This window comes from Ceratotherium simum, chromosome 16 (genome assembly GCF_057802395.1).
Source record: "Ceratotherium simum simum isolate JZ-2026a chromosome 16, ASM5780239v1, whole genome shotgun sequence".
Classification (NCBI taxonomy): Eukaryota; Metazoa; Chordata; class Mammalia; order Perissodactyla; family Rhinocerotidae; genus Ceratotherium; species Ceratotherium simum.
Genome location: NC_141915.1, coordinates 3,045,086 through 3,071,905, shown reverse-complemented (window position 1 = coordinate 3,071,905; position 26,820 = coordinate 3,045,086). Strand labels below are relative to the sequence as shown.

Below are 26,820 nucleotides of genomic sequence, written 5' to 3'. Positions count from 1 at the left end.
AATATAAGTAGCACCTCCAATCATAGTGACAACTAAAAATGCCCCCAAAAATTTCCAACACACTCCCTGAGGGACAGCACTGTCCCTGTTGAGAACAATTGTTTTAGGTGATAGTATCTGTTCTCATGAATTTTAATACTGTAGGTGGATGACATGCAAATTTGTGTCTCTAGCCGGGACCCCTCCAACTGCCTTTGTAACATCACCTCTTAGATGTCTAAAAGGGACCTTGAATGTAACGTCCAGAACTGAATGTTGATTCCTTCCCCTCCATCTCTCCTGCCCCCCAAACCCGCTTCCAGCGAATCTCCCCATTTGAGTAAATAGCATCTCCATCCTTGCAGTTGCTCAGGCCAGAGCCCATGGACCCTCCTTTTATCACATCCCACAGTCCGTCAGCAAAATGCCATTGCTTCTACCTTAAATATAGATGTCAACTCAACCAACTCCCACTGCCTCCCTGGGGCCCCTTGGGTCTTGCCACCACCTTCCTTGTTTGGGCTTCCCAAAAGATCTCCCTTCTTTTGTCTGGGCACTCTATATTTCGTTCTCAACAGAAGCTAAAGTGGTCCTTTTAACACATAAGTCATGTCACTTCTCTACTTAAAACCCTCTAGGGGCTCTCTCCATTCACTCAGAGTGAAAAGTGAAGTCCCTGAGATGGCCACTGATGCCTTGAGATCCGGCCCCATTCTGTCTTAGTTGTCGTCGCCCTCCCCTCTGCCCTGGCTCCCTGAGCTCTGGTCGCACGGTCTCCTGTGCCCAGTGGCACTGTCCCTCCAACAAGCCCAGCACACTCCTGCAGCAGCAGGTTTGCTGCTCCCTCTGCCTGGAGCATCCCCGCCCCCCCACCTCTGCACGTCTGCCACTTGTCCTCCTGTAAGTCTGTGCTCAGATGTCACCTTATTAGACATCATCCCTGACCACTCTAGGTGAAGCGCTCCTTGGCCTCCATCCACATATGCACATGGTCAGCACTTATGACCATGGCACACATGCTTGATTAGCGTCTGTCTCCCCCTGGCTAGAGTGGAGACAGAGGAGCCCCCATGAGGACAGGGGCTGTCTGGTTTTTCAGTTGTTGCACGGCTCTGTCCCTCACACTTAGAAAAGCACCTGCTACCTGGCAGGCACTCAGTGTTTACTGAATGCCCGAGGACACCGGTTCTTCTGGGAGTGGTGGTGTGATGGAATGTTGGAATAGGAGGAGCACAGTCTTGAAGTGGGTCAGACCAGGCTGGGTTGGGATCCTATCTCTGCCACTTTCTAGCTGGGAAACCTCAGGCAAGCTATGTAGCTGTCCTGAACTCTGAGATGAAGGTAATACCTTACCTGCCATGAGGAGTAAGTGTGGATACAGTATTCTACACATAATTTTGTTTATTATTCTATTATCCTGGACTTGACCGTTATTTCCATGATTTTTATTTTTATTATCTTTGACCTATAGTACATTTGGGAGACATCTTTAATTTAGTCTTTAATACATACATTTCCCCAATCACAGATCCTTAGCGCTTCTGGAATATATGGAAAGATTTATTTTTTTATTTTTTTATTATTTTTTTTGGTGAGGAAGATCAGCCCTGAGCTAACATCCATGCCAATCCCCCTCTTTTTGCTGAGGAAGACTGGCCCTGGGCTAACATCCGTGCCCATCTTCCTCTATTTTACATGGGACACCGCCACAGCCTGGCTTGACAAGTGGTGCATCAGTGCGCGCCCAGGATCTGAACCTGCAAACCCTTGGGCCGCGGACGCAGAGCGCTCGCACTTAACTGCTGGGCCACTGGGCTGGCCCCTGGAAATATTTTTAAAAGCAGTGTTAATAAAAAAGGCCTAAAGCTCCGGAGTGTTTCCTACGGGCAATGAAATGTTGGCCACTCCTGCCATTGATAGGTGTGTGTTTTGGAAGCTTGTTCCACAGGGAAAATGTCAGGGGAAAAGCAGATATTCATGTTAGCAACCTTCTGCTCGCATTTCTGTTTCTTGGAATCTCCAGGCCTAATTCTATAAAAGAGCATGATGGGGTTTGAGAGAAGGGTAGCAGAAAGAGCTGTACCATGCCTGCACTTTTCTGGCTCTTGTCATATGTCTCTGCTCTGACCATCTCTCCTTTCTGCCTACGGTTGTAGGAAGAGGACGAAGACTAAAAATCCAGAGAACAGAAGAGAAAGAGGAAATGGTGATGGAGAGACAGGCCAGTAGATTTGTTTCCCTCAGTATTTTACTATGAAAATTGCAAGCATACAGAGAAGTTGAATTATACAGTGAGCACCCATATTCCACCACCGAGATGCTACAGTTTACATCTTACTATATTTGCTTTATGGTAAATGGATACATATGGGATGCATAGATATGTTTTCACTGGTCAAAAATAGGAAAACTGAAACATGTCCACCAACATAGCACGAAATACCCTACATCAAATACTGGCCTGAGCTGCAGGAGCAGTGAAAGAACGCAGTGTGGGACCAGGAGTCCAGATGGGACAGGGATGTTCCTATAAGTGTTACTTGTGCTCTTTGAGCCTAGCCCAGGAAAGGAAAGCACCTGGGGTGCTCCACTGCAGACAGGCCGCTTCATTCTGGCCGTTTATAAGGCCCGAGTCTCTTAGTCAGGACTCTCTCGGTTGCAAATGACAAAGCATTGGCTTGAGCTAGCTTCCGCAGAAAAGAAATACGCTGAACAGATCCTAAGGTTCCCACGCACTAGGCAGGACAGAGGTGCAAGATTGGAGCTCAGAGAGGCTGGGACCGGGGACTGGCACGCCCCAGGACTCTCTCTCTGTCACTCATCTCTGCTTGCCTCTGCCCCTCTGCTTCTCTGTCACCTGCTGACGTCTAGTCTACCTTCAGCTTGTGTTATGAAGCGTGGCTGCCAGCATGCCCAAGCCTCCCACATTCCTTGAAAGACGTGGCTGCTTCTTTGCTTACCTCTGATTTGTTTAAAAAAAAAAAAATCAAACGACGTGCAAAAAATTGGGAAAGGTCTCTGCTTGGGTAGGTCATGTATTGTCCTTGTCCAGTCTCCTGTAGCTGGGGGAGCCCCTACCCCCGGAAAACAGTCTTATAGTTTAGGCGTGTTCTATATGAGTCTTGGAGACCCAGTCAGTCTCATGTTGTCATTCTTGGGGAGCACTCTACGCCTACGCTGCCCAGTACAATAGCCACTGGCCACATGTGGCAATTGAGCCCTTGAAATGTGGCTCATCAAAACTGAGATGTGCCGTAAGTGTAAAATATACACCAGATTTTGAAAAGTTAGTACAAAAAATGTAAAGTGCCTCATTAATATATTCTACATTGGTTGATAGTATTTTGAATTTGTTGGATTAAGAAGATATATTCTTGGGCCGGCCCCGTGGCTTAGCGGTTAGGTGAGCGCGCTCTGCTGCTGGCAGCCCGGGTTCGGATCCCGGGTGCGCACCGACGCACCGCTTCTCCAGCCATGCTGAGGCCGCGTCCCACATACAGCAACTAGAAGGATGTGCAACTATGACATACAACTATCTACTGGGGCTTTGGGGGGAAAATAAATAAATAAATAAAATCTTTAAAAAAAAAAAAGAAGATATATTCTTAAAGTTAATTTTACCTGTTTCATTGTATGTTTTTAATGTGGCTACTAGACAATATAAGACTATGCATGTGGCTCGTATTATATTTCCATCAACAGGGCTGCTTTAAACCATTGCTTCTCAAAGTCCCCAACCAGCAGCACCAGCATCCAGCAGCACCTAGGAACTTGTTAGAAATGCACATTATCAGGCCCCACCCCAGATCTAGGGAATCAGAAACCTGGTGATGATGGTGAGCAGATTGGGGGTTGGGGTGTAGGCAGCAGCCTGCACTTTAACAAACCTTCCAAGGATTCTGATACACACTCAAGTTTGAGAACCACTGGTCCAAACATAACATGTTTTCTACCTTTAAAGATGGGGTTCTGGGCCGGCCTCATGGCTTAGCGGTTAAGTGCGCACGCTCCGCTACTGGTGGCCCGGGTTTGGATCCCGGGCACGCACCGACGCACTGCTTCTCCGGCCATGCTGAGGCCGTGTCCCAGATACACCAGCTAGAAGGATGTGCAGCTATGACATACAACTATCTACTGGGGCTTTTGGGGAAAAAAAGGAGGAGGATTTACAATAGATGTTAGCTCAGAGCTGGTCTTCCTCAGCAAAAAGAGGAGGATTAGCATCGATGTTAGCTCAGGGCTGATCTTCCTCACAAAAAAAAAAAAAAATGATGGGGTTCTGTTATGTGTGATGATTTTAGAGCTTTAGGTGCCCCCCCCCATCTTTGTGGAATTGAGAGGAATCTCTTGGTTACATTAATCCGTGAGCCATTTAAACTTCTTCCGTTTGTAAGCTTTCATGTGCAGGTGCTCGGCAGCTTAAATAGCAGTGAAACCGAAATAGTGAAAATACTTATTAAACATATCAAAGCAACACTGAAGCGCACACCTTCATAGTGATCTTCTGTGACAAAGCGGAAATCTCAGGTAGTGCTGAAACTGCGTTCAATGACCAGGAAACAGAGCCAAAAATGCAGCTGTGAATAGAGAAAGAAAAGGAATTAGTAACTGAGACTAATAGCTTTCCATATCTGATGTTGCATCCAAAAAATAGTGATAGAGGACGCGTAGCTTCAGCTGTTTGCTTTGGAGGACGGGGGCGGGGATCAGTTTTTATTCTTGATATCGTGCCTCTTGGGAAAGCTTCTAAGCAATAAATCTTTCTCAAATGAAATTCCATGTGGAGGGTGCAGGGAAAATGAAATGCAGTAAAAGCTTTGCTGCCACCCAAACTCCCCGTGCTGTGTGGTAGGGAGATGGCGTGCTTCTGGCCTGTAGCACATCTTATTCATCCCTTTGCCTGGAAAGGGCAGCTTCGGATCTATTTATAATGCAGAGTGTGACCAAGAAGGAGGAAGTCTTCCCACTGCTTGCCAACTTGCCAAGTCATCCTCTGTTGCCTCTGGCTGTTATCTCACCAAGAACCAAGCTTTTATGGAAAGGGGAAGTAGGGGCAGGCTCTACCCCCTGGCACCACACCCAGGGGGCGGGGGTGGGTGGAGGCTGTGGTGGGATCCAGGAGGCAGTTTCACTTCTGGCCCCAGCAGGGGTCCTTTCATTTGTTGGATTCCCCATTCTGGTTTGCAGACAGAGCCTTTGCTCTCTCAGCCTTTTGCTGTAGTTTGATTTTTCCACGCTTCTTTGTGTCAGACTTACTGACTTTAGTACTGTCAGAATCAGATAGAAGAAAGCAGAACCAAGTGCATATCATTTGCATTATTGCATTAGGAGTTCCCTTAACTGCAACAATTTCCCTTTTTCATTTGAGGTGTTGTCTAGGGACTTTTCAAAGTCTAAAATCAGAACTGATTTTCCTTTGGGGACGCAGGGAGGCACCTGGGCGTGCTTTTAGGTGGAGCGAATAATAGTTTTTTTCTATTGAGAAAAAGTTGCTGATGTCTTGAACTATTGTCACTTAGTACTAAACGCATATTACACTAGTAACCTGATGCATAATTTGAGAGGCTGCAAACTTGGGTGCAGGAACCCTCGTTACTCTGAGACTGGAGTCCCTGTAAGAACCGCAGTCAAGTGACTTCTGCGTCAACCCACGTGTCATATTCAGTCCTGTTGTGAAGCTAGGGGTCAGTGCTGTTGGCCAGAAAATGTGGTTCTGGTCACATCTAGTAACTGGGCGTACACACAACTCCTCGTTTCAATATTAGCTGTTTTTTTTTTAATTAATAATTTGTTTAAAGATCCTGACCAGGATTGCTTGGCTAATATTAAGACTTTTCCCATCTTCCCTCTTTTAGAAAGTAGGCTGTGGGGAGTTATTGTTTAATGAGTAGAGTTTGGGATGATGGAAATGTTTTGGAGATGGATGGTGGTGATGGTTGTGTAATATTGTGAATGTATTTAATGCCACTGAACTCTTCACTTAAAATGGTAAATTATTACCATTTTATGTTATGTATATTTTACCACAATTTAAAATATTTCTAACATAACAATGGGGAAAAATGAAAAAAAAAATGTTAACTAGCATTTGCAGGGATAGAACCAGGGCTTTGCCCAAATTGTAACTCCCCCTATTTTCTTTTTTGTTGTTGAGACATAACATAATATAATGAAGTATGTAAAGTCCATTAATCTTAGTCTTAGCTGTATAGCGCATTGAATTTTTACGTGTGTTAATATCTGTATAACCACCACCCAGTCAGGATGTAGAACATTCCAGCACCCAGGAAGGTTCCTTCCCGGTCAGTAACTCCCACAGAGGTAACCACTGTTTTGACTTCTATCACTGTCATTTGGTTTTGCTGGTTCTTAACTTCATATAAATGGAATCAGGCAGTATATACTCTTTCGTATCTGGTTTCTTTCACTTAGCATAGCGTCTGTGAGATCCATCCATTTATTAGTGTATTGTAATTCTTTTTTTTTTTATTGCTATGTAGTTTCCATTGTGTACTATACCACTATTTAATTTGCCCCTTTTCCTGTTGAAGAACATTTGGGTTGTTCTAGTTTTTGGCCGTTATAAATAAAGCTGCTGTGAACATTCTTTTGATGAACCTGTGTACTCACTCCCCTTGAGCGTAGATCTAGGGGTGGGATTGCTGAATCATGGAGTGCAAACATTTAGCTTTAGTAGATACTGCGAGTTTCCCAAAGTGGTTTACCAGTTTACGCTCCCGCCAGCAGAGCATGAGAGCTCTGGTTGCTCCACAAACTCACTGACACTTGGCGTTGGTATTTTTTTCTCTTTCAAGCCATTCTGGGGTATGTGTAGTAATACTGTGAAATTTAAACAATGCAAAAGTGGAAAATGTTTTTTTTAATTGTGCAAATATTTAAACCCCTAACCTTCGGTAAATGACTGAACGCAGTGGAGCAGGATGGAGCAGTGCCGTGGGCAGGGGCTGCCTGCTGTGTGTCTCTGTTGATCTGGGGGCTTTTTCCTACTGTTTTCTCCAGATGTCAGGTGTATTCACCATGGCTCTGGGCACCTGCCTGTCTCCAGTCTGTTTCCAGCCTCTGCTCCTCTTCGGCAGTATACTTTAAAGCAGAATTACTATGGTGAGGGAGTTTATTTGCAGTGTTTCTCATTAGCCTTGAACGTAATTTGCCTGGGCCAGAAGTGTGAGCTCATTCAGGGGTCCCCCTCTTACACTTTCATACCTTGCAACAACTGTTTATTCCCCACTTTCATGACAGAGAAGAAGGAAGAAAAGGAGCAGAGGAGTTGTGCTTTCTTTCTGTCGTCCATTAACAGTGTTCCTCTGGCCTCCAAGAAAGCCTCTTCCTTCCCTGTGACCCCGCTGTCTATGTGAGATCACGCGTGGAGTGCTCAGTGTCGAGCACGTGGGAAGTGTTCAGGTTGTGTCTCTCTCTTCCCTCTACTTCCTCCACACATGTATTTTAAGCTATTTTTTGTTGTCCTAGAATTTTTTGTGCATTGCTTCATCCTGCCTTTTGTGCATCTATCACACAGTTCTTTTTTCATCAGCTCCTATTATTTAAAAAACAATTTTTTTTTTAACCAGGAAAGCAGGATTTTCTTTTAACTCATTATTTGAGGTGTGACATGGTGGGTAATATTCGCCCATAATCTTATAATATTCTCTGAAACGGTAACGGGAGATCATACTCTGACCTGTACATGATAGACACAGGTTTGTCTAACCTTGCCTTTTTCCACTTCACACTATCGTGTTCCTCAAAATGCCGTTACGGCATCTTAACTGCTGGGCGGGTGGTACTGCTCAGATGCTTTCTCGGTTTATAGCACTCCTTACTGAAAATGTATCTCTTCATCCTCTTTCTTTCCCTCTCCCTCTCTCTTAGCTCAAGAGGGCCAGTAGTGAAGACATGCTCAACAAACCAGGGAGTGCTGCAGCTTCTGGGGTCGTTCGCCTGAAAAAGACTTCAACAGCTGGAGCCATCTCTGAGCTTGCAGAGGGCCGCCTGAGGAGCAACCCAGGTAGGAGGGAGCTGGACGAGGGGGAGCCAGGTGGGAGGGAGCCGGGCAGGTCGTTCATCTTGGCCATATGAAAGCACTTCAGTGAGTCATGCATCCCTTCCCTCACCAGAAACGTACTGAGCACTTTGGGCCAGGCAGTGTTTTAGGTGACAGCGTCCCTGCCCACAGGGAGTTTACATCTAGTGGGGAGACAGACGAGAAACAAAAGGGTCATGGGGAGTGCTGTGGTTCCCTCTGTCCCTCTAGTTGTCTATCTGTTACCATGCGTGTGTGAAATCCTTTTGAGATCCAGGCAAGGTGGTGTATGTTCTGGTGCAACGTGCATTAGATGAGTGAATGAACGCTCTAGGTCTCTGGCAGAGGTGGATGTACAACATTCTTCCTGGATCCTATGGAAAACTGGGACAATCCTCCCATAAAGGCTGCTCTGAGTCACTTAGATGGCAGTGGCTGCTGGAACTAGTGAACTTTCTCAGTGCTACTAGTTTTTTGAGACTCAGAAAAGCGTTTTTTAACCATCATATTTGAGTTCAGAGCATGAGAAGCATAAAACATCAAAGAATGTATTTAATTTTCTTATGAAGCCACATAGATAAGAAAGCTAAGCTTTCTGTGATATAACTCTTATAATGCAGTTCTCCGTGTATTGCTAAATTGTCTAAGATGGGAAAATAGCTGAATATGTCATTATTAATTTATAATAGAGGTTGAATGGTGGTATACTTAGATTTTTGTACTCCACATAAAATATCACAATCCAGATTAGCTTTCCAAAGGTGTATTTTAATTTATTAAAAAAGCTGAATCTGTGAAGAGTATATGTGGCTTTTTTTGGATGTAGGGAGAATGGCTTTGTGCTTCTATACAGTGGTTTTACTATTTTAAAGACTAGTTTTATACTAAATACACACATTTGGTTTAAAAAATACAACAAATGAAAGTGCAACTTTTTTTTTTTTTTTTGTGAGGAAGATCAGCCCTGAGCTAACATGGGTGATAATCCTCCTCTTTTTGCTGAGGAAGACGGGCTCTGAGCTAACATCTGTTGCCAATCCTCCTCCTTTTTTTTTTTTCCCCCAAAGCCCCAGTAGATAGTTGTATGTCATAGTTGCTCATCCTTCTAGTTGCTGTATGTGGGACGCGGCCTCAGCACGGCCGGAGAAGCGGTGCGTCGGTGCGCGCCCGGGATCCGAACCAGGGCCGCCAGTAGCGGAGCGCGCGCACTTAACCACTAAGCCACGGGGCCGGCCCAAGTGCAACTTATTTTTATCAAGCCAGCCTAACAGTGATTCCAAAAGTTAACAAAGCACCACTAAAAAAATGACAGAATGATCTCACTTGCAAATATTGGTGCAAAACGTGAGATCAAAATATTAGCAAATAGAATTCAACAAGGAATTAAAAGAACACTACTGCACGTCACAACCAAGTGGCTTTATGCCATCCAAGAATGGCTTAATATTAGGAAGTTTACAAATATAATCTATCATATAGTAGTAACAGATCAAAGAGAAACCATTGGTTATCTCCATAAAATGGAGGATGCATTTGACGGAAGTAGCAATCTTTCTGATTTAAAAACAAACTCTTGGTAGACTATAAATGCATGGATACTTCTTTAGTGATATACAATACATCTCTCTCAAATCAAAGCCAGCATTATGGTCAGTGGTGAAATCCTAGAAGTATTCCCATTAAAATCAAGGTTGCCTACCATCACCACTGTCATCCAGATTTTTCTGCAAGTGTTAACCAAGGCAGTGAGACAGAAGAGCTATAGCTATATAAATATTGGAAATGAGGAAACAGAATGATGATTTTATGCAGATAATAACATTGTATGCTTAGAAAAATGTTTGGAATTTCCTGAAAATTGTATCATTAGAAAAAACTTAAAATGTCCTGAAAATCTATTAGATACAATAAGAGTTCAGTGTGTGGCTGGTTGTAGAATATAAAATATGAATAGCTTGCTTATCAGTGATTAATTAGAAAAGATAGTAACATAAGAAATGATCCCATTTATAAAGGAATGAAAAAGGTAAAATACCTAGGAATAAACTTAATATTACAAGAACCTATATTTTTAAAAAAATCTTAAAACTCTTTTGACGGACCTAAAAGAAGACATAAATAAATAGAAGGATATATATGGTTCTTGGATAGGGAGAATAAATATAGTAAAGATTAATAAGTATAATACATTAAATCTACTAAAGATGTCTAAATTATTCTATGAATTCATTTCCATCCCAATGAGAATATCAGTGGGAATTTGGGAGTGGAAACACTGATAAAATGACACTGGGTTTATCTAAAACAGTGATTCTCAATGGGGGGGGGAGGGATTTGCCTTCTACCCCAACCCAGGGAACAATTGGCAATGTCTGCAGACATTTTTGGTTGTCATAACTAGGGGAGTGCTACTGACATCTAGTGGGTAGAGGTCAGGGATGCTGCTACACATCCTACAATGCACAGGACAGCCCCCACAATAAAGAATTATCCAGCCCAAAACATCAATAGTGCCACTGTTGATAAACCCTGAGCTAGAAGAATAATTATTCTAGAATAACCAGGAAATTTCTGACAAGTGGTAATCAAAGGACTGACCTTAAGCATCTTGAAACTGGAGAAGACATGCAGTTCAGTGGGACCATGGAGAAAGTCCAGAATACACCAGAAGATTTATTATAGAATAAAGGTGGCATTTTATATGAAGACTGATAATTCACTCAAAAATAACAACTGATTGAGGGGCCGGCCGGGTGGCACAGTGGTTAAGTGCCCGAGCTCCACTTCAGTGGCCCGGGGTTCGCCGGTTCGGATCCCTGGTGTGCACTGATGCACCGCTTGTCAAGCCATGCTGCGGTGGCGTCCCATATAAAGTAGAAGAGGATGGGCATGGATGTCAGCCCAGGGCCAGTCTTCCTCAGCAAAAAAGGGGGGGATTGGCATCGGATGTTAGCTCAGGGCTGATCTTCCTCACAAAAAAATAAAATAAAATAAAAATAATGACTTTTTGAGTCTGTAGGAAAAAATAAAGCTGGATCCCTATCTCATTCCTCTCATCAAAATAAATTCCAAGTGAATTGAAGATTTAAATATTAAAAGGTGAAACGGTTTCACATGAAAGTACAAAGAGAAAACATCAGAGAATGAATTTGTAGTCTTGACCTTGGAAGGGCCTTTTTAAGTGGGAACAAGCGCAGAAGCTATATGGGAAAAGATGAAAAATCACATAAATACAAAGAACTGCTTTGTAAAAAGAGGAAATTATTTGCAATACATGAAACAAAGGGCTAATTTACAAAGAGTTTGTATTAATCAATAAGAAAAAGAAAAATAGTACAATAGAAAAATGGGTAGTTCACATAAAAAGAAATAAAGATAGCCAATAGAAAGATGCTAAGTCTCATGTATAGCTAAATGTAAATCAAAACAGTAATTAGGGGCCAGCCCAGTGTCATAGTGGTTAAGTTCTTGCGCTCTGCTTCGGCAGCCCAGGTTTGCAGGTTTGAATTCCGGCCGAGGACTGACACACTGCTCATCAAGCCATGCTGTGGCAGCGTCCCACATACAAAAATAGAGGAAGATGAGCACAGATGTTAGCTCAGGGCCAATCTTCCTCACCAAAAACAAAACAAAAAAACAGTAATTAGATGAACTACTTCCCCTAATAGATTAGTAAAAATTAAAACGGTTGATAATTTCTGGTGTCATTAAGGGTGTAGGGAGCCGGCACACCACATAGTTGATGTACAAAGACAATATCTGTCTACATTTGAAATATGTACACTCTTTCACCAAGGATTTCTACTACTTAGCATTTAACATTACTGATTTACTTGAAAGAGGATGCCTATATATATGGACAAGATGTTTGGTTGTAGCATTATTATAATAGTAAAATACTGGAAACACCTAGGTGTGTGTCAGTACAGAGCTGGTTGCATACTGGGATTTGGGTACAGTGGAATAGTAGCAGCCATGAAAATGGACGCAGTAGACTTGTGTGCACCAATAGGGAAAGATCAAAGTACATTACTAAGTGGGGAAAATAACATGGTGCATGTAGTATAATCTCATTTGTTTTAATTTTAAAAAGTATACATTAATTTAATGTTTGAAATAATAACTTTTTTTCTGGAAGGATAAAAAAATGGTTATCTTTGAGGAGTTACCAGAATTGAAAGTGGTAGGCGAAGGAGACCTTTCATTTGAAATCTTTCTAGACTGTTTGAAATTTTTTAGACATATACATGCTTTGAAAATTAAAAACAGGGTAAATACAAGTCATAACCTAAACTTTTTTTTTGCCTTAACCAAATCCTTCCTCTTCTACTTGGCTTTCGTGGTGCTTCTTAACCATTTGTTAGTGAATTGTGTCTTTGATCACAGCATGTGCTCCCTTTGGTTTAATACTGGCTCCCAAAGTGGGCACATGACCACACCCCTGGGCATTAGTGTCCTTATTGGTCAAATTAAGGAAATACCTACGTGTCTACTACACAGCGATGTTGTCAAGACAGAGATCTGTGAATACTTTGTAAGCTGTCGTGGGCTACTGGAGTGTGACATGCAGTTATTGTTCTTGTAGTTGTCATTCAAATTCAGTTTGCCACCTACTTTATTATAGTGGAATTATATCCTTTGACTTAATAGAGTTGAATTAGAAAACTACGTTTTGTCTCTGGAACTTTTTTTTATTTATTTATTTATTTATTGTGAGGGAGATCAGCCCTGAGCTAACATCCATGCTAATCGTCCTCTTTTTGCTGAGGAAGACCGGCTCTGCGCTAACATCTATTATAGCCAATCCTCCTCCTTTTCCCCCCCCCCCCCCCAAAGCCCTGGTAGATAGTTGCATGTCATAGTTGCACATCCTTCTAGTTGCTGCATGTAGGACTGGCCTCAGCATGGCCGGAGAAGCGGTGCCTAGGTGCGCGCCTGGGATCCGAACCCGGGCCGCCAGTAGCAGAGCGCGCGCACTTAACCGCTAAGCCATTGGGGCCGGCCCCTGGAACTTTTATTTTTAAATGCAGGTAGTTCTCAACATTTTTCTCTCAGCTTTTGGACAGCTGGCACTTTTGTACGTTGTCACATATCCCCAAACTGCCTCATTTGTGGTGAACGCGGACCCGCCCATCAGCTCATGAACCCACTTTTAGGAGCCGTGGTCCGTGTGGCGATGCTGCCCGTCAGCCAGTGTGTCTCTGTTGCAAGTGCCACCACCTCTGCAATTGTATAGTAGTGTCAGGTGGTCGTTTGAATATTGGATCACATTTTGTCTTCATTTTACACGCATGAAAAACAGGGAAACAAAAGTGCTGGTACTAGTAATAAGGGTGGGTTTTAAAATCTCAATAACTGTTGAGGCAAAGATGGAAACAAATTTAGTGTGTTAGAAACGGCACCCCCATTGGATGCTCACTGGACTTAGATCAGTTCTCTGTAGACTCAGCCTTAAAGAAAAAGAATAGAAGAAGGAAAATGCTAGCAATACGTAGTTGATCTCCTCTTAAAAGAAAGATGTAATTATAAATTATATATAGACTCTTAGCGGACAGAATTCTTTTTATGGCCCTCAGGTCTTAGTTTTTGAACTTTTGGCTTTGGGACAAATTTTCTGTAATGCATACTATGGTATTATCTGTGTCTTCTTTCAACTGTATTAATTTTGAAAAGGATCTTGTCATGAAATTATAATACAATATTGTGGTTTTAAACTCATGATAGTTAAACCTGCTGTCAGCCTGTATTGCACCTTCTCCTGGAAATTAATCTGTCCTTAGGGGGAATCCCTCAAACCCAGCACCAGGAGAAAATGCTCAGTCTTTTGGTAATAATAATTATACGGTTGCTCACTCTTGCATAGTGCTAACTCGCCATCTAACAGTGCTGTGGGAACTGCTTGAGTGGTGTGCATGAAGTTTCTGGAAGCCTTCTCTAGACTATTTCCTGGTTCTGGTATCCAGGCCTTCTGCTGTCCCCTGGGGCTCTGCCAGAGTTTGCGTCGGCAATCACAGGAGCACAGCAGCGAAGGTCTGAAAAGGAGCAACTGCTGCCGTTTCTCAGCCCTCCTCCGTGCCCACCACTCTGCGTCCTCTCGTCTGTTACCTCGCTTCATTCTCATGACAGCCTTAAGAAGAACGTGGTGTTTATATAGATCAGGAGACTTGGCTTCAGAAAGGCTTTGTATCTCCCATGCCCACCCCATGTTTCCACACTCAACATCCACTCACTCCTTCTAACTGATTTCCTTAAAACCAATGTTATTAACATATCTGCGTTATGGCCCAGATATGTTCTGCTTCTTCCTTTTCTCCCTAAGGTGCCCTTTGTGTTTATCTCATCTTACCCGATAGGTGTAGATCTTAGAGAATGTGGTGGTCCCTTGTGTGTAAGCAGTTGTCCTCCTTGCTTACCCCATTACCTGCCCATCTCAGGGTCACACGAAATGTCCCGAGAGCCCCCACAAAGCTACAAGGGAATCCAGCCACTAGATGGCAGCGTTGTCCAAAGCACTGACAAGCCCTTGCGCTGCGAGTCCCGGTTCTGAAGAATGGTTTCATTACCAGACTTGAGAAACAATTCTCCTTTTATTCATTCAACAAATATTTTTGAGTGCCTACTCTGTGCCCGGCACTGGTCTAGGCAAAAGGGATCTTCAGGGAACAAGACAAAGATCCCTGAGTTCACGGAGCTGCACAACGTGGAAGCGGTGAGGAAGTCAGCCCGGTAGACAGCGTGGGTGACCTGCCCAAGAACAGTGGGAAGCCAGTGTGGCTGCAGCCGAGTGAGCGAGGGGGACGGCAGCGGTGGGAGAGCAGGGCGGAAAGGCTGGGAGAGGGGGACTGAGGGAACAGAGGAGTGGCGTGACCTGGCTTTATTTTGAAAGGAGTATTTGGCCTCTTGATGAGAGCGGACGGGTGGAATGGGGAGACCAGAGGAGAGGCTGTTGCTGGACACTAGGAGAGAGGTGGCCCAGGGTGGGTTGTAGCTGTGGAGCTGGGGGCAGCAGTCAGGTTCTGGGTATTTTTTAAAGGGTAGAGTCAATGGCGGGGCCGGCCCCGTGGTTTAGCGGTTAAGTGCGTGCGCTCCGCTGCTGGCGGCCCGGGTTCGGATCCCGGGCGCACACTGACGCACCGCTTCTCCGGCCATGCTGAGGCCGCATCCCACATACAGCAACTAGAAGGATCTGCAGTTATGACATACAACTATCTACTGGGGCTCTGGGGGAAAAAAAAATAATAAATAAATGCAATTATATAGAGTCAATGGCTGTAAACTCTCCTGATAGATTTTTTTTTTAATTGTAGTAAAATACACATGACATAAAAATCACCTTCTTAAGCTTTCCTAAGCGTACAGTTCAGTGGCATTAAGTACATTCACATTGTTGTGCAGCCATCACCACCATCCATCTCCAGAACTCTTTTCATCTTGCAAAACTGAAACTCTGTAGCCATTAAAAAATAACTCCCCGTTCCTCTCTCCTCCCAGCCCCTGGCAACCACCATTCTACTTTCTGTTTCTTTGAATTTACCTATTCTAGTTTCCTCATATAAGTGAATCATACAGTGTTTGTCCTTTTGTGTCTGGCTTATTTCACTTAGCATAATGTGCTCAGGATTCTTCCATGTTGTAGCATGGGTCAGAATTCCCTTCCTTTTTTTAAGGCTGAATAATATTCCATGTATGCATATACCATGTTTTGTTTGTCCATTCATCCGTCAATGCACATTTGGATTGTTTACACATCTTGGCCGCTGTGAATAATGTTGCTGTGAACATGAATGTGCAAATAGCTGTCTGAGTCCCTGCTCTCAATCCTTTTTGGCTATATACCTCAGAGTGAGATTACCAGATCCTCCCTTTGGGTTTGAGGTAGATGTAGAGTCAGATTTCTGCTCACATGAGCAGTGGGGTTAATGCAATGAGATCTGACAGGTACCCCAGGGATGAGGATTGGACACCAATCCCTTCTGGAGACAGCACTTGGCCAGAAAGAGGTTCCTGTAGTCACACGGATGTATGTTATAAAAACTGGCAATACACAAAAGTCCTCATTTAGATGATTCTATATATAGCACATGTGGGATTTAAAAGAACGTCACTATTTTAAACTGCTATTAGTGTTTTCTAAGAGTTAAATAAATTAAGTGTTCAATGCCAATTGCATGTTGGCCAAACTCTGTGTTAACACTTGCAGAATCTCAGGCCTCTCAGAGGACAAAGCAGCCGTGATTCCAGCGTCAGAGCAGGCTCACTTCCAGGAAGGTATCCGAGTCCTCGCAGGCACACGTGCCCACTGTTCTCCAGTTGCACGCATTAGACCGGCCATATCTTAGGCTTCAGCCTGAAGACGCTTGTCGTCTCCGACATGGGAAGGCGCTAACTCCTCTAACTTGGTGGATGTTATTGCCGTTTCACGTGTGAAGAAGCAGGCTCAAGTGGCTTAGGCAGTGTTCCCAAAGTCAAACCCAGTCTGACTCCAGAATTCCTTCCTCTGCCCCACTGTTTGCTGGGGGTAGGGAGACTCGTTTTCTTCCCTATCATCTTCACCTATTAACGGAATTACTACTACCAATAGCTAACATTCTTTGCGTGCTATGTGCTATCCGCTGTTCTAAGTACTTGGTAAGTATTATCTCCTTTAGCCTTTACAACAACCCATTGACACAGGATCATTATCATCTTCCCATTTTATGGATTAGAAAACTGAGGCATAAAGAGATTAAGCTGTCCAAATCCATGCTTAATAAATATTGGGATCAGGGCGGAGGTGGAGGACTGAGTTTGTTTGGAGATGAGAGCCTGTGAAATCACAGAATGCCAGGAATGAGGGTTTTTGTTTTTTCATACTTTTATAGGGATCATTTATTGATGAATACATTTTGTGGTAAAAAAACAAATACCATTTCAGATTCAGTGTTTTCATTTTTCTTCTGTTTTTTTCTACATTTGATTCACTTTTTTTATCATGGTAGGAACACTTAACATAAGATCTATCCTCTTAAATTTTTAAGCGTGCAATACAGTATTGTTAACTATAGGCACAGCGTTATACAGCTCTCTAGAACTTGCACAACAGGAAACTCTAAACCCATTGAAAGCAACTCTCTATTTCTTCCAGCCCCTGGCAACCATCATTCTACTCTCTGCTTCTTTGCTTTGACTATTTTAGATACCTCATGTAGGTGGAATCATGCAGTATTTGGCCTTCTGTGACTGGCTTATTTCACTTAGCATAATATCTCAAGGTTCATCCATGTTGTAGCATGTGACAAGATTTCCTTCCTTTTTAAGGGTGAATAATATTCCACTGTGTGTGTGTGTGTGTGTGTGTGTGTGTGTGTCCATTTATCCATTGATGGACACTTAGGTTGTTTCCATGTCTTGAGTATTGTGAATAATGCTGCAGTGAACATGAGGATGCAGAAATCTCTTCAAAATAGTGGTTTCAATTCCTTTTGATAAATACCCTGAAGTGGAATTGCTGGATCATATAGTAGTTCTATTTTTAATTTTTTGAGGAATGTTCATACTCTTCTCCATAGTGGCTGCACCAAGGGTTCCCTTCTCTCCATATCCTCGCCAGTACTTGTTTGAGTCCTCTCTTCTTTTTTGTCTTGTGCTCAAGTTTGCTTTCCTCCTCTCCCTTCTCCCTCTCCTCCCTCTCCCCTCCCATTCCCCCTCCTCCTTTGTTGAGTTTATGCCTAGGTTTTATACTTTTATTGCTATCATGGATGGGATTCTTTAGTTGTATTTTTTCCCTTCTTTTTCTAAAAAATATGGAATGCTTCATGAATTTGCATGTCATCCTCCATGCTAATCTTCTCTGTCATTCCAATTTTAGAATATGTATTTCTGAAGTGAGCACTCATTGTCTTCCTTAATTAGATATTCTTTTAATATTTAGTTTGTAACTGACTCACTCCCTTACTGATGCTGGTGGTTTGCTTGGTGCTCGTGGTTTTCAGCTGATCCTCCTGTGTCTTCCAAGTGGATGATTATATCAGCTGCAGAAACAGTGCCTTTTGTGCCCTCCATGCCAGGGCTGTCATTGGGCCTTTTGTTTCTGATTCCTGCTGCCTTGTGTGGGTGACCCGAGTTGTGTTAAATGCTGGTGACGTCCTTGTTCTCACTTTACTGTGAGTGCTTTTGGTGTTTCCCCGTTAAACAGGACGCAGAAAGCTGAGATACTGTTTTGCGTGTTCAGTTCTTCCTGCTGGTTTTGCTCGGAGTTGTTATTGGGACTGGGTGATGGGTTTATTAAATGCCCTCCAGGCATTCTGTTATTACTTTGATTATGACTTTTCTTTTACCCTGGAGTCTCCTTCAGGAAATTCAAATATGTGTATGTTTGGTCTCCTGGGTGTGTTTCCACGTCATATATTTTCTTTGATGCTTTCAATTACTTTCATTTGTCCTCTGACTTTTTAAAGTTTATCATCTAATATGCTTTACTTTGTATGTTTCTTTACTTCAACTATTGTGTATTTAATAATTTTATTTATTTATTTTTTCCCCCAAAGCCCCAGTAGATAGTTGTATGTCATAGCTGCACATCCTTCTAGTTTCTGTATGTGGGACACGGCCTCAGCATGGCCAGAGAAGCAGTGCGTCGGTGCGTGCCCGGGATCCGAACCCGGGCCGCCAGCAGCGGAGTGCACGCACTTAACCGCTAAGCCATGGGGCCGGCCCTCAACTATTGTGTATTTAATCTTTAGTCTAATTTCTGTGATCTCAAATTGTTTCTTCTTCATGACTTCTGCACTAGCTTCAAAGCTATCAAAGCTCCTGGAATTTCACTGAGAATGAAAATCAGAGGTTTTCTGAAATGTCCTAGTTCTTGCAGTAACTTTGTTTCATAGGTGCTTGTTCACCTGGGTTCCTCAGATAGTTCCCCTTTTGTGAACCGCCAGTACTTTCCAGATAGATCTAGTGATTTTTCTAGCCTCTTCCATCTTCGCAGAGGGAAATTTGTCTCTGTCCGGAACTGGAAATGGAGAGGGTTCTGTTGCAGAGTGTGAGGCTGTCAAGTCACATCTTTTGTGCCTGTTGAAGGATGAAGGAAAGTGTTTGCATTAGCCACAGTGAGAGTGGGGAGGGCACTAAAGCCTGAAGGAAGTTTTGCCTTTCTTTTCTTTTCCTTGTTTTTGTTTTGTTTCATTTTGTGCTGGTGTTGTTTTGGTGGTTGCCTGAAGGGGCCCTTGTTATTAGCCGGCCACGGCTCTTCCCCTCGCGTGGCTTTCGGACTGAAATGCAGTCAGTGAGAAAGGAGCACCAGCTGCTTTCTGAAGTGTTCCCTGCAGACATTCTCAGCCTGGGGGTGTGAGTTACCCTTTTTTATGATGCATATTTTGTGATGTGCCCTTTAACATCCTGAAATGAAATTCATTGATAGTGTAACCTACCCATATACATTACTGAAAAAAAAATTGATGTAATGCCCTAACTATAATGTAGAGGAGAAATAAAAGGAAAATAAGCTGTAATAATATAACACATCATTTCTGTATATAAATGCTGGAGGCCGACGGCACCAGAGGACGTCAGATGCTTGTGTGTCCGTGGAGATCACTGTCTGGATGAACGCTGCAAACCCAGCTGGCCCAGGGCGTGGTGTCTGGGCTCAGATACCGGGCAGTGTGACACCAGTGACTTTCTGTACTGCTGACAACTCAGGGTAAACTGAACGATACGAAGTGCTATCTTCCCTTGATTTCCATGTTACTTGCATTCCTAGAAAATTCAGTGTATGATAACAGTGTGTAAAAACTGTTTTTGTGTTTCTCTGTAAAGTAGAATTAGATTAATTCAGATAATTACAGTTTTTTCACCTTCATGAATGCTGGCATATCCTAAAAAATGAGATATGCTAAGAAATGCCATGGGAAGCAGGCACACCCCTGATGTTTTCAAGGCCAGGGGCAAGAATACAAATGGGGGCCCACTGTTTATTTGCAAGTTCTGATCAGTAATTAAATATCCTAGTAAAGAATATGAAGTTTCAGGGATTTTGGATGACCTATTAGGTTGTGGATTTGATGAAAATAATTTTCTTGCTCATTTTCATTGTTTTTATCAGTAATGGGTGAATTTTATTCTTTTTTTTAATTTAATTTTTTTTGCTGAGGTAACTGGTTTATAACGTTGTATAAATTTCAGGTGTACATCATTATATTTTGATTTCTGTGTAGACTACATCATGTTCACCACCCAAAGACTAATTACCATCCATCAATACACACATGTGCCCTCTCACCCCTTTCACCCTCCTCCCTCCCCACTCCCCTCTGGTAAACACCAGTCTAATCTCTCTGTCTGTGTGTTTGTTTGTTGTTTTTGTTGTTGTTGTTGTTTTGATCTTCCATTTATGAGTGAAATCATACAGTATTTGACTTTCTCCGTCTGACTTATTTCACTTAGCATAATAGTCTCAAGGTCCATCCATGTTGTCGCAAATGGGAGGATTTCATCTTTTTTTTATGGCTGAGAGGTATTCCATTGTATGTAATACCACGTCTTCTTGATCCGTTTGCCCCTTGTTGGGCACTTAGGTTGTTTCCAAGTCTTGGCTATTGTGAATAATGCTGCTGTGAATGTGGGGGTGCACATATCTTTTTGAGTTAGTGTTTTCTTGTTCTTTGGATAAATACCCATAAGTAGAATTGCTGGATCATATGGTAGTTCTATTTTTAATTTTTTGAGGACTCTCCATACTGTTTTGGTGTGTATGCACCAATTTACATTCCCACCAGCAGTGTACGAGGATTCCCTTTTCTCCACATCCTCTCCAACACTTGGTATTCCTTGTCTTGTTCATTATAGCCATTCTGATAGGCATGAGGTGATACCTCTGCATTTCCCTAATAATTAGTGATGTTGAATTGTGCCTATTGGCCATCTGTGTATCTTCTTTGGAAAAATATCTGTTCAGATCCTTTGCACATTTTTTAATTGGGTTCTTTGGGTTTTTTGTTGTTGAGTTGTATGAGTTCTTTATATGTTTTGGATATTAACCCCTTATCAGATATATGATTTGCAAATATCTTCTTCCAATTGTTAGGTTGTCTTTTCACTTTGTTGATGTTTCCTTTGCTGTGCACAAGGTTTTCAGTTTGATGTAGTCCCATTTGTTTATTTTTTCTTTTGTTTCCCTTACCTGGTGAGACATGGTATTCAGAAAGATACTGCTAAGACCGATGTTGAAGAGTGTACTGCCTATGTTTTCTTCTAGAAGTTTTACAGTTTCAGGTCTTACAGTAGTCTTTGATCCATTTGGAGTTAATTTTTGTGTGTGGTGTAAGATAATGGTCCACTTTCATTCTTTTGCACACGGCTGTCCAGTTTTCCCAACACCGTTTATTGAAGAGACTTTCTTTTCTCCATTGAATGTTCTTGGCTCCCTTGTCGAAAATTAGCTGTCCGTACATGTGTGGGTTTTTTTCTGGGCTCTCGATTCTGTTCCATTGATCTGTGTGTCTGTTTTGTGCCAGTACCATGCTGTTTTGATTACTATAGCTCTGTAGTATGTTTTGAAATCAGGGAGAGTGATACCTCCAGATTTGTTCTTTTTTCTCAGGATGCTTTTGCTATTTAGGGTCTTTTGTTGTTCCATATAAATTTTAAGATTCTTTGTTCTCTTTACATGAAAAATGTCATTGAGAATTTGATAGGGATTGTATTGAATCTGTAGATTGCTTTAGGAAGTATGGGCATTTTAACTATGTTAATTCTTCCAATCCATGAGCACAGAGTTTCTTTCCCTTATTTGTGTCTTCTTCGATTTCTTTCAACAATGTTTTATAGTTTTCAGTGTACAAGTCTTTCACCTCTTTGGTTAAATTTATTCCTAGGTATTTTATTCTTTTTGTTGTGATTGTAACTGGGATTGTATTCTTGATTTCTCTTTCTGCTAGTTCATTGCTAGTGTATAGAAATGCAACTGATTTTTGTATGTTGATTTTGTACCCTGCAACTTTACTGTATTCGTTTATTATTTCTATTAGTTTTTTAAATTTATTTTTAATTTAATTTTATTTTATTTTTTGTGAGGAAGATCAGCCCTGAGCTAACATCCATACCAATCCTCCTCTTTTTGCTGAGGAAGACTGGCCCTAAGCTAACATCTATTGCCAATCCTCCTCCTTTTTTTTTTTCCCTTTTTCTCCCCAAAGCCCCAGTAGATAGTTGTATGTCATAGTTGCACATCCTTTTAGTTGCTGTATGCGGGACGCCACCTCAGCATGGCCGGACAAGCGGTGCATCGGTGCGTGCCTGGGATCCGAACCCAGGCCACCAGCAGCAGAGCACACGCGCTTAACTGCTAAGCCACGGGGCCAGCCCCTCTATTAGTTTTTTGGTGGATTCTTTAGAGTTTTCTGTATAAAATCATGCTATCTGCAAATAGTGATAGTTTTACATCTTCCTTTCCAATTTGGATCCCTTTTATTTTTTTTTCTTGCCTGATTGCTCTGGCTGAGATGTCCAATACTGTGTTAAATAAGGGTGGTGAAAGTGGGCATCCTTGTCCTGTTTCTGTTCTTAAAGGGATAGCTTTCAGTTTTTCACCATTGAGTATGATGTTAGCTGTGGGTTTGTCATATATGGCCTTTATTATGTTGAGGCACTCTTCTATGCCCATTTTATTCAGAGTTTTTATCATAAATGGATGCTGTATCTTGTTGAATGCTTTCTCTGCATCTATTGAGATGATGATGTGATTTTTATTCTTCATCTTGTTAATGTGGTGTATCATGTTGATTGATTTGCAGATGTTGAACCATCCTTGCATCCCTGGAATAAATCTCACTTGATCATGGTGTATGATGTTTTTAATGTGTTGATGTATTCAATTTGCTAGTATTTTGTTCAGGATTTTTGCATCTATGTTCATCAGTGATCTTGGCCTGTAATTTTCTTTTTTTGTGTTGTTCTTGTCTGGTTTTGCTATCAGTGTAATGTTGGCCTTGTAGAATGAGTTAGGAAGTGTCCTCTCCTCTTCAACTTTTTGGAAAAGTTTGAAAAGTATAGGTATTAAGTTTTCTTTGAATGTTTGGTAGAGTTCACCAAGGAAGCTGTCTGGTCCTGGACTCTTGTTTTGGGGGAGGTTTTTGATTACTTTTTCAATCTCCTTACTAGTGATCAGTCTATTCAGATTCTCTATTTCTTCTTGATTCAGTTTTGGAAGGTTGTATGATTCTAAGAATTTATCCATTTCTTCTAGCTTATCTAATTGATTGGCATATAGCTTTTCATGGTATTCTCTTATAATCCTTTGTATTTCTGTGGTGTCTGTTGTAATTTCTCCTCTTTCATTTCTGATTTTATTTATTTGAGCCTTCTCTCTTTTTTTCTTGGTGAGTCTAGCTGAAGATTTGTCAATTTTGTTTATCTTTCCAAAGCTCTTAGTTTCATTGATTTTTTTATCTATTTTTTTTTTAGCCTCTATTTCATTTATTTTCACTCTCATTTTTTTTTCTGTGAGGAAGATCGGCCCTGAGCTAACATCCATGCCAATCCTCCTCTTTATTTTGCTGAGGGAGACCAGCCCTGAGCTAACATCTATTGCCAATCCTCCTCCTTTTTTTTCCTTTTTCTTCCCAAAGCCCCAGCAGATAGTTGTATGTCATAGTTGCACATGCTTCTAGTTGCTGTATGTGGGACACCACCTCAGCATGCCCGGACAAGCGGTGCGCCGGTGCATGCCCAGTCCAAACCCGGGCCGCCAGCAGCAGAGCATGCGCACTCAACTGCTAAGCCACGGGGCCGGCCCCTCATTTTTATTATTTCCTCTGTTCTACTGATTTTGGGCTTTATTTGTTCTTCTCTTTTGCTAGTTCCTTTAGGTGTATTGTTAGATTGTTTATTTGAGAATTTTCTTGTTTGTTGAGGTAGGCCTGTATTACTATAAACTTCCCTCTTAGTACCACTTTTGCTGTATCCCATAAATTTTGCTATGTTGTATTTTCATTTTCATTTGTCTCCAGGTATTTTTTGATTTCTCCTTTGATTTCTTTGTTGACCCAATAGTTTTTCAGTAGCATTTTGTTTAATCTCTATGTATTTGTGGCTTTTCCAGTTTTCTTGTTGTAGTTGATTTCTAGTTTCATACCATTGTGGTCAGAAAAGATGCTTGTTATTATTTCAATCTTCTTAAATTTATTGAGACTTGTTTTGTAGCCTAATATGTAATCTATCCTGGAGAATGTTCCTTGTGCATTCCAAAAGAACGTGTATTCTGCAGTTTTTGGATAGAATGTTCTGTATATATCTACTAAATCCATCTGGTCTAAGTTGTCATTTAAGGCCAATCTTTCCTTATTGATTTTCTGTTTGGATGATCTATCCATTGATGTAAGTGGAATGTTAAATTCCTCTACTATTATTGTGTTACTGTCAATTTCTCCTTTTATGTCTGTTAATAATTTCTTTATATATTTAGGTGCTTCTGGGGGTGCATAGATATTTACAAGTGTTATGTTCTTTTGTTGGATTATTCCCTTTATCATTATGTTGTTCCCATCTTTGTCTCTTGTTACAGTTTTTATTTTAAACTCTATTTTGTCTGATATAAGTATTGCTATTCCAGCTTTCTTTTCATTTCCATTTGCATGGAGTATCTTTTTCCATCCCTTCACTTTCAGTTTGTAAGTGTCTTTAGGTCTGAGGTGTGTCTCTTGTATGCAGCATATATATGCGTTTTGTTTTTTTATCCGTTCAACCACCCTATGTCTTTTGGTTGGAGCATTCAGTCTGTTGACATTTAAAGTAGCTTTTGATAAGTATGTACTTATTGCCGTTTTGTTACCTTTTTTCTGGTGTTTTAGTAGTTCTTCTCTGTTCCTTTCTCCCTCTTGCTCTCTTCCCTAGTAATCTGATGGCTTTCTTTAGTATTATGTTTGGGTTCCTTTCTCTTTATTTTTTGTGTATTTATTATAGGTTTTTGGTTTGTGATTACCATGAGGTTCATATATAATAACCTATGTAAATAGCAATCTAAATTAAGTTGATGGTCTCTTAAGTTTGATCTCTTACTAAAAACCCTACACTTTTACTCCAGTTCTCACGTTTTATGTTTTTCATATCATATTTTACCTCTTTTGTGTGTGTGTATCCCTTAACGTCTTATCATGGAGATAGATGTTTTTAGTACTTTTGTCTTTTGACCTTCATACTAGCATTATAGGTAGTTTATCTGCTACCTTTACTGTATATTTGCCTTTACCAGTGATTTTTTTCTTTGATAATTTTTTTTATTCCTATTTGTGGTCTTTTCTTTTCCACTTAAATAAATCCCTTTAACATTTCTTGTAAGGCCGGTTTAGTGGTGATAAACTCCAGTAGTTTTTGCTTATCTGGAAAACTCTTTATCTCTCCCTCCATTCTGAATGATAACCTTGCTGGGTAGAGTATCCTTGGCTGTAGATTTTTTCCTTTAAGCACTTTTAAAATATTGTGCTACTCCCTTCTTGCCTATAAGGTTTCTGCTGAGAAGTCAACTGTTAACATTATGGGGTTGCCTTTGTATGTAACTTGTTGCCTTTCTCTTGCAGCTTTTAGGATTCTCTCTTTATCTTTAATTCTTGACATTTTAATTATAATGTGTCTTGGTGTGAGCCTCTTTGGGATCATCTTGTTTGGTGGTCTCTGTGCTTCCTGTACCTGGATGTCTGTTTTCTTCCTTAAGTTAGGGAATTTTTTAGCTATTATTTCTTCAAATAGCTTCTCTGTTCCTTTGTCTCTCTCTTCTCTTTCTGGGACACTGTAATATGGATGTTAGTGTGCTTGATGTTGTCCCAGAGGTCCTTAGACTATCCTCATTCTTTTTAAGTCTTTTTTTCTTTTTTCTCTTCAGCGTGGGTGATTTCCTCTACTCTTTTACCCAGATCACTTATCCATTCTTCTGTGTCATCTACTCTGCTGTTGATTCCCTCTAGTGAATTTTTCATTTCCATTATTGTATTCTTCAGTTCTGATTAGTTTTTTTTTATATTTTCTGATTCTTTGTTGAAGTTCTCACTGTGTTCATCTATTCTTCTCCCAAGATCAGCGAGCATCCTTATGACTATTAGATTGTACTGTTTATCGGGTAGATTGTTTATCTCTGTTTTGTTTAGTTCTTTTTCTGAGGATTTGTTCTGTTCCCTTATTTGGAACATATTCCTTTGTCTCCTCATTTTGTCTACTTCTCTGTGTTTATATCTATGTATTAGGTAGATCAGCTACATCTCCTGATCTTGGAAATGCGGCCTTATGTAAGAGATGCTTTCTGGGGCCCAGCAATGTGCTTCACTCTCATCAGTCATTCCAAATGTTCCAGGAGTGTCCCTGTGTGGGCTATGCGTGCCCTTCTGTTGTGGCTGGGTTTCTCTTGCTGCAGGTGTGTGAGTAGGCTAGGCTGGCCCCTGGGCTGACTGGTGGCAAGGCTCAGCTGTGTGCGGCTGCTATGGTTACTTTACTGGGTGGGGCAAGCCCCAGTAAGGCTGGCTGCAAGGTCTAATAGCACCAGCTGCTGCTGTTTTGCTGTTAAGTGAATCAGGCCCCCAGCGTGGCTGGTTGCTAGGCTCAAGGGCTCACAATTGCTGCAGGCCGCCAGTGCAGATCTCCACAACACGCAGCTGTTGTTGGTTCTCTCAGGAGCATAGATGGGTGGGGCCGGCTCCAGGTGTGGCAGTGAAGTCATTTCAGGCTTTGGAATGCAGGGCAGATCCCCTGTGTGGCTATTTTATTTTATTTTATTTATTTTTTGTGTGTGAGGAAGATCAGCCCTGAGCTAACATCCATGCCAGTCCTCCTCTTTT

At 41.7% G+C, this 26,820-nt stretch overlaps 1 protein-coding gene and 1 pseudogene across 5 annotated transcripts in view; one reads left to right on the top strand and one right to left on the bottom strand.

Moving 5' to 3' along the window:
• Positions 1–26,820, top strand: part of SPECC1 (sperm antigen with calponin homology and coiled-coil domains 1) — a 268,607-nt gene that overhangs the window by 74,758 nt on the left and 167,029 nt on the right. For all 5 annotated transcript variants that reach the window (XM_087440379.1, XM_087440380.1, XM_014789480.2 and 2 more), the window contains exon 3: positions 7,870–8,005. In XM_087440379.1, the coding sequence (XP_087296505.1) occupies positions 7,870–8,005 (136 nt within the window). The remainder of the gene's footprint in view (positions 1–7,869; positions 8,006–26,820) is intronic.
• On the bottom strand, positions 17,797–17,891 carry LOC147914865 (U6 spliceosomal RNA; annotated as a pseudogene).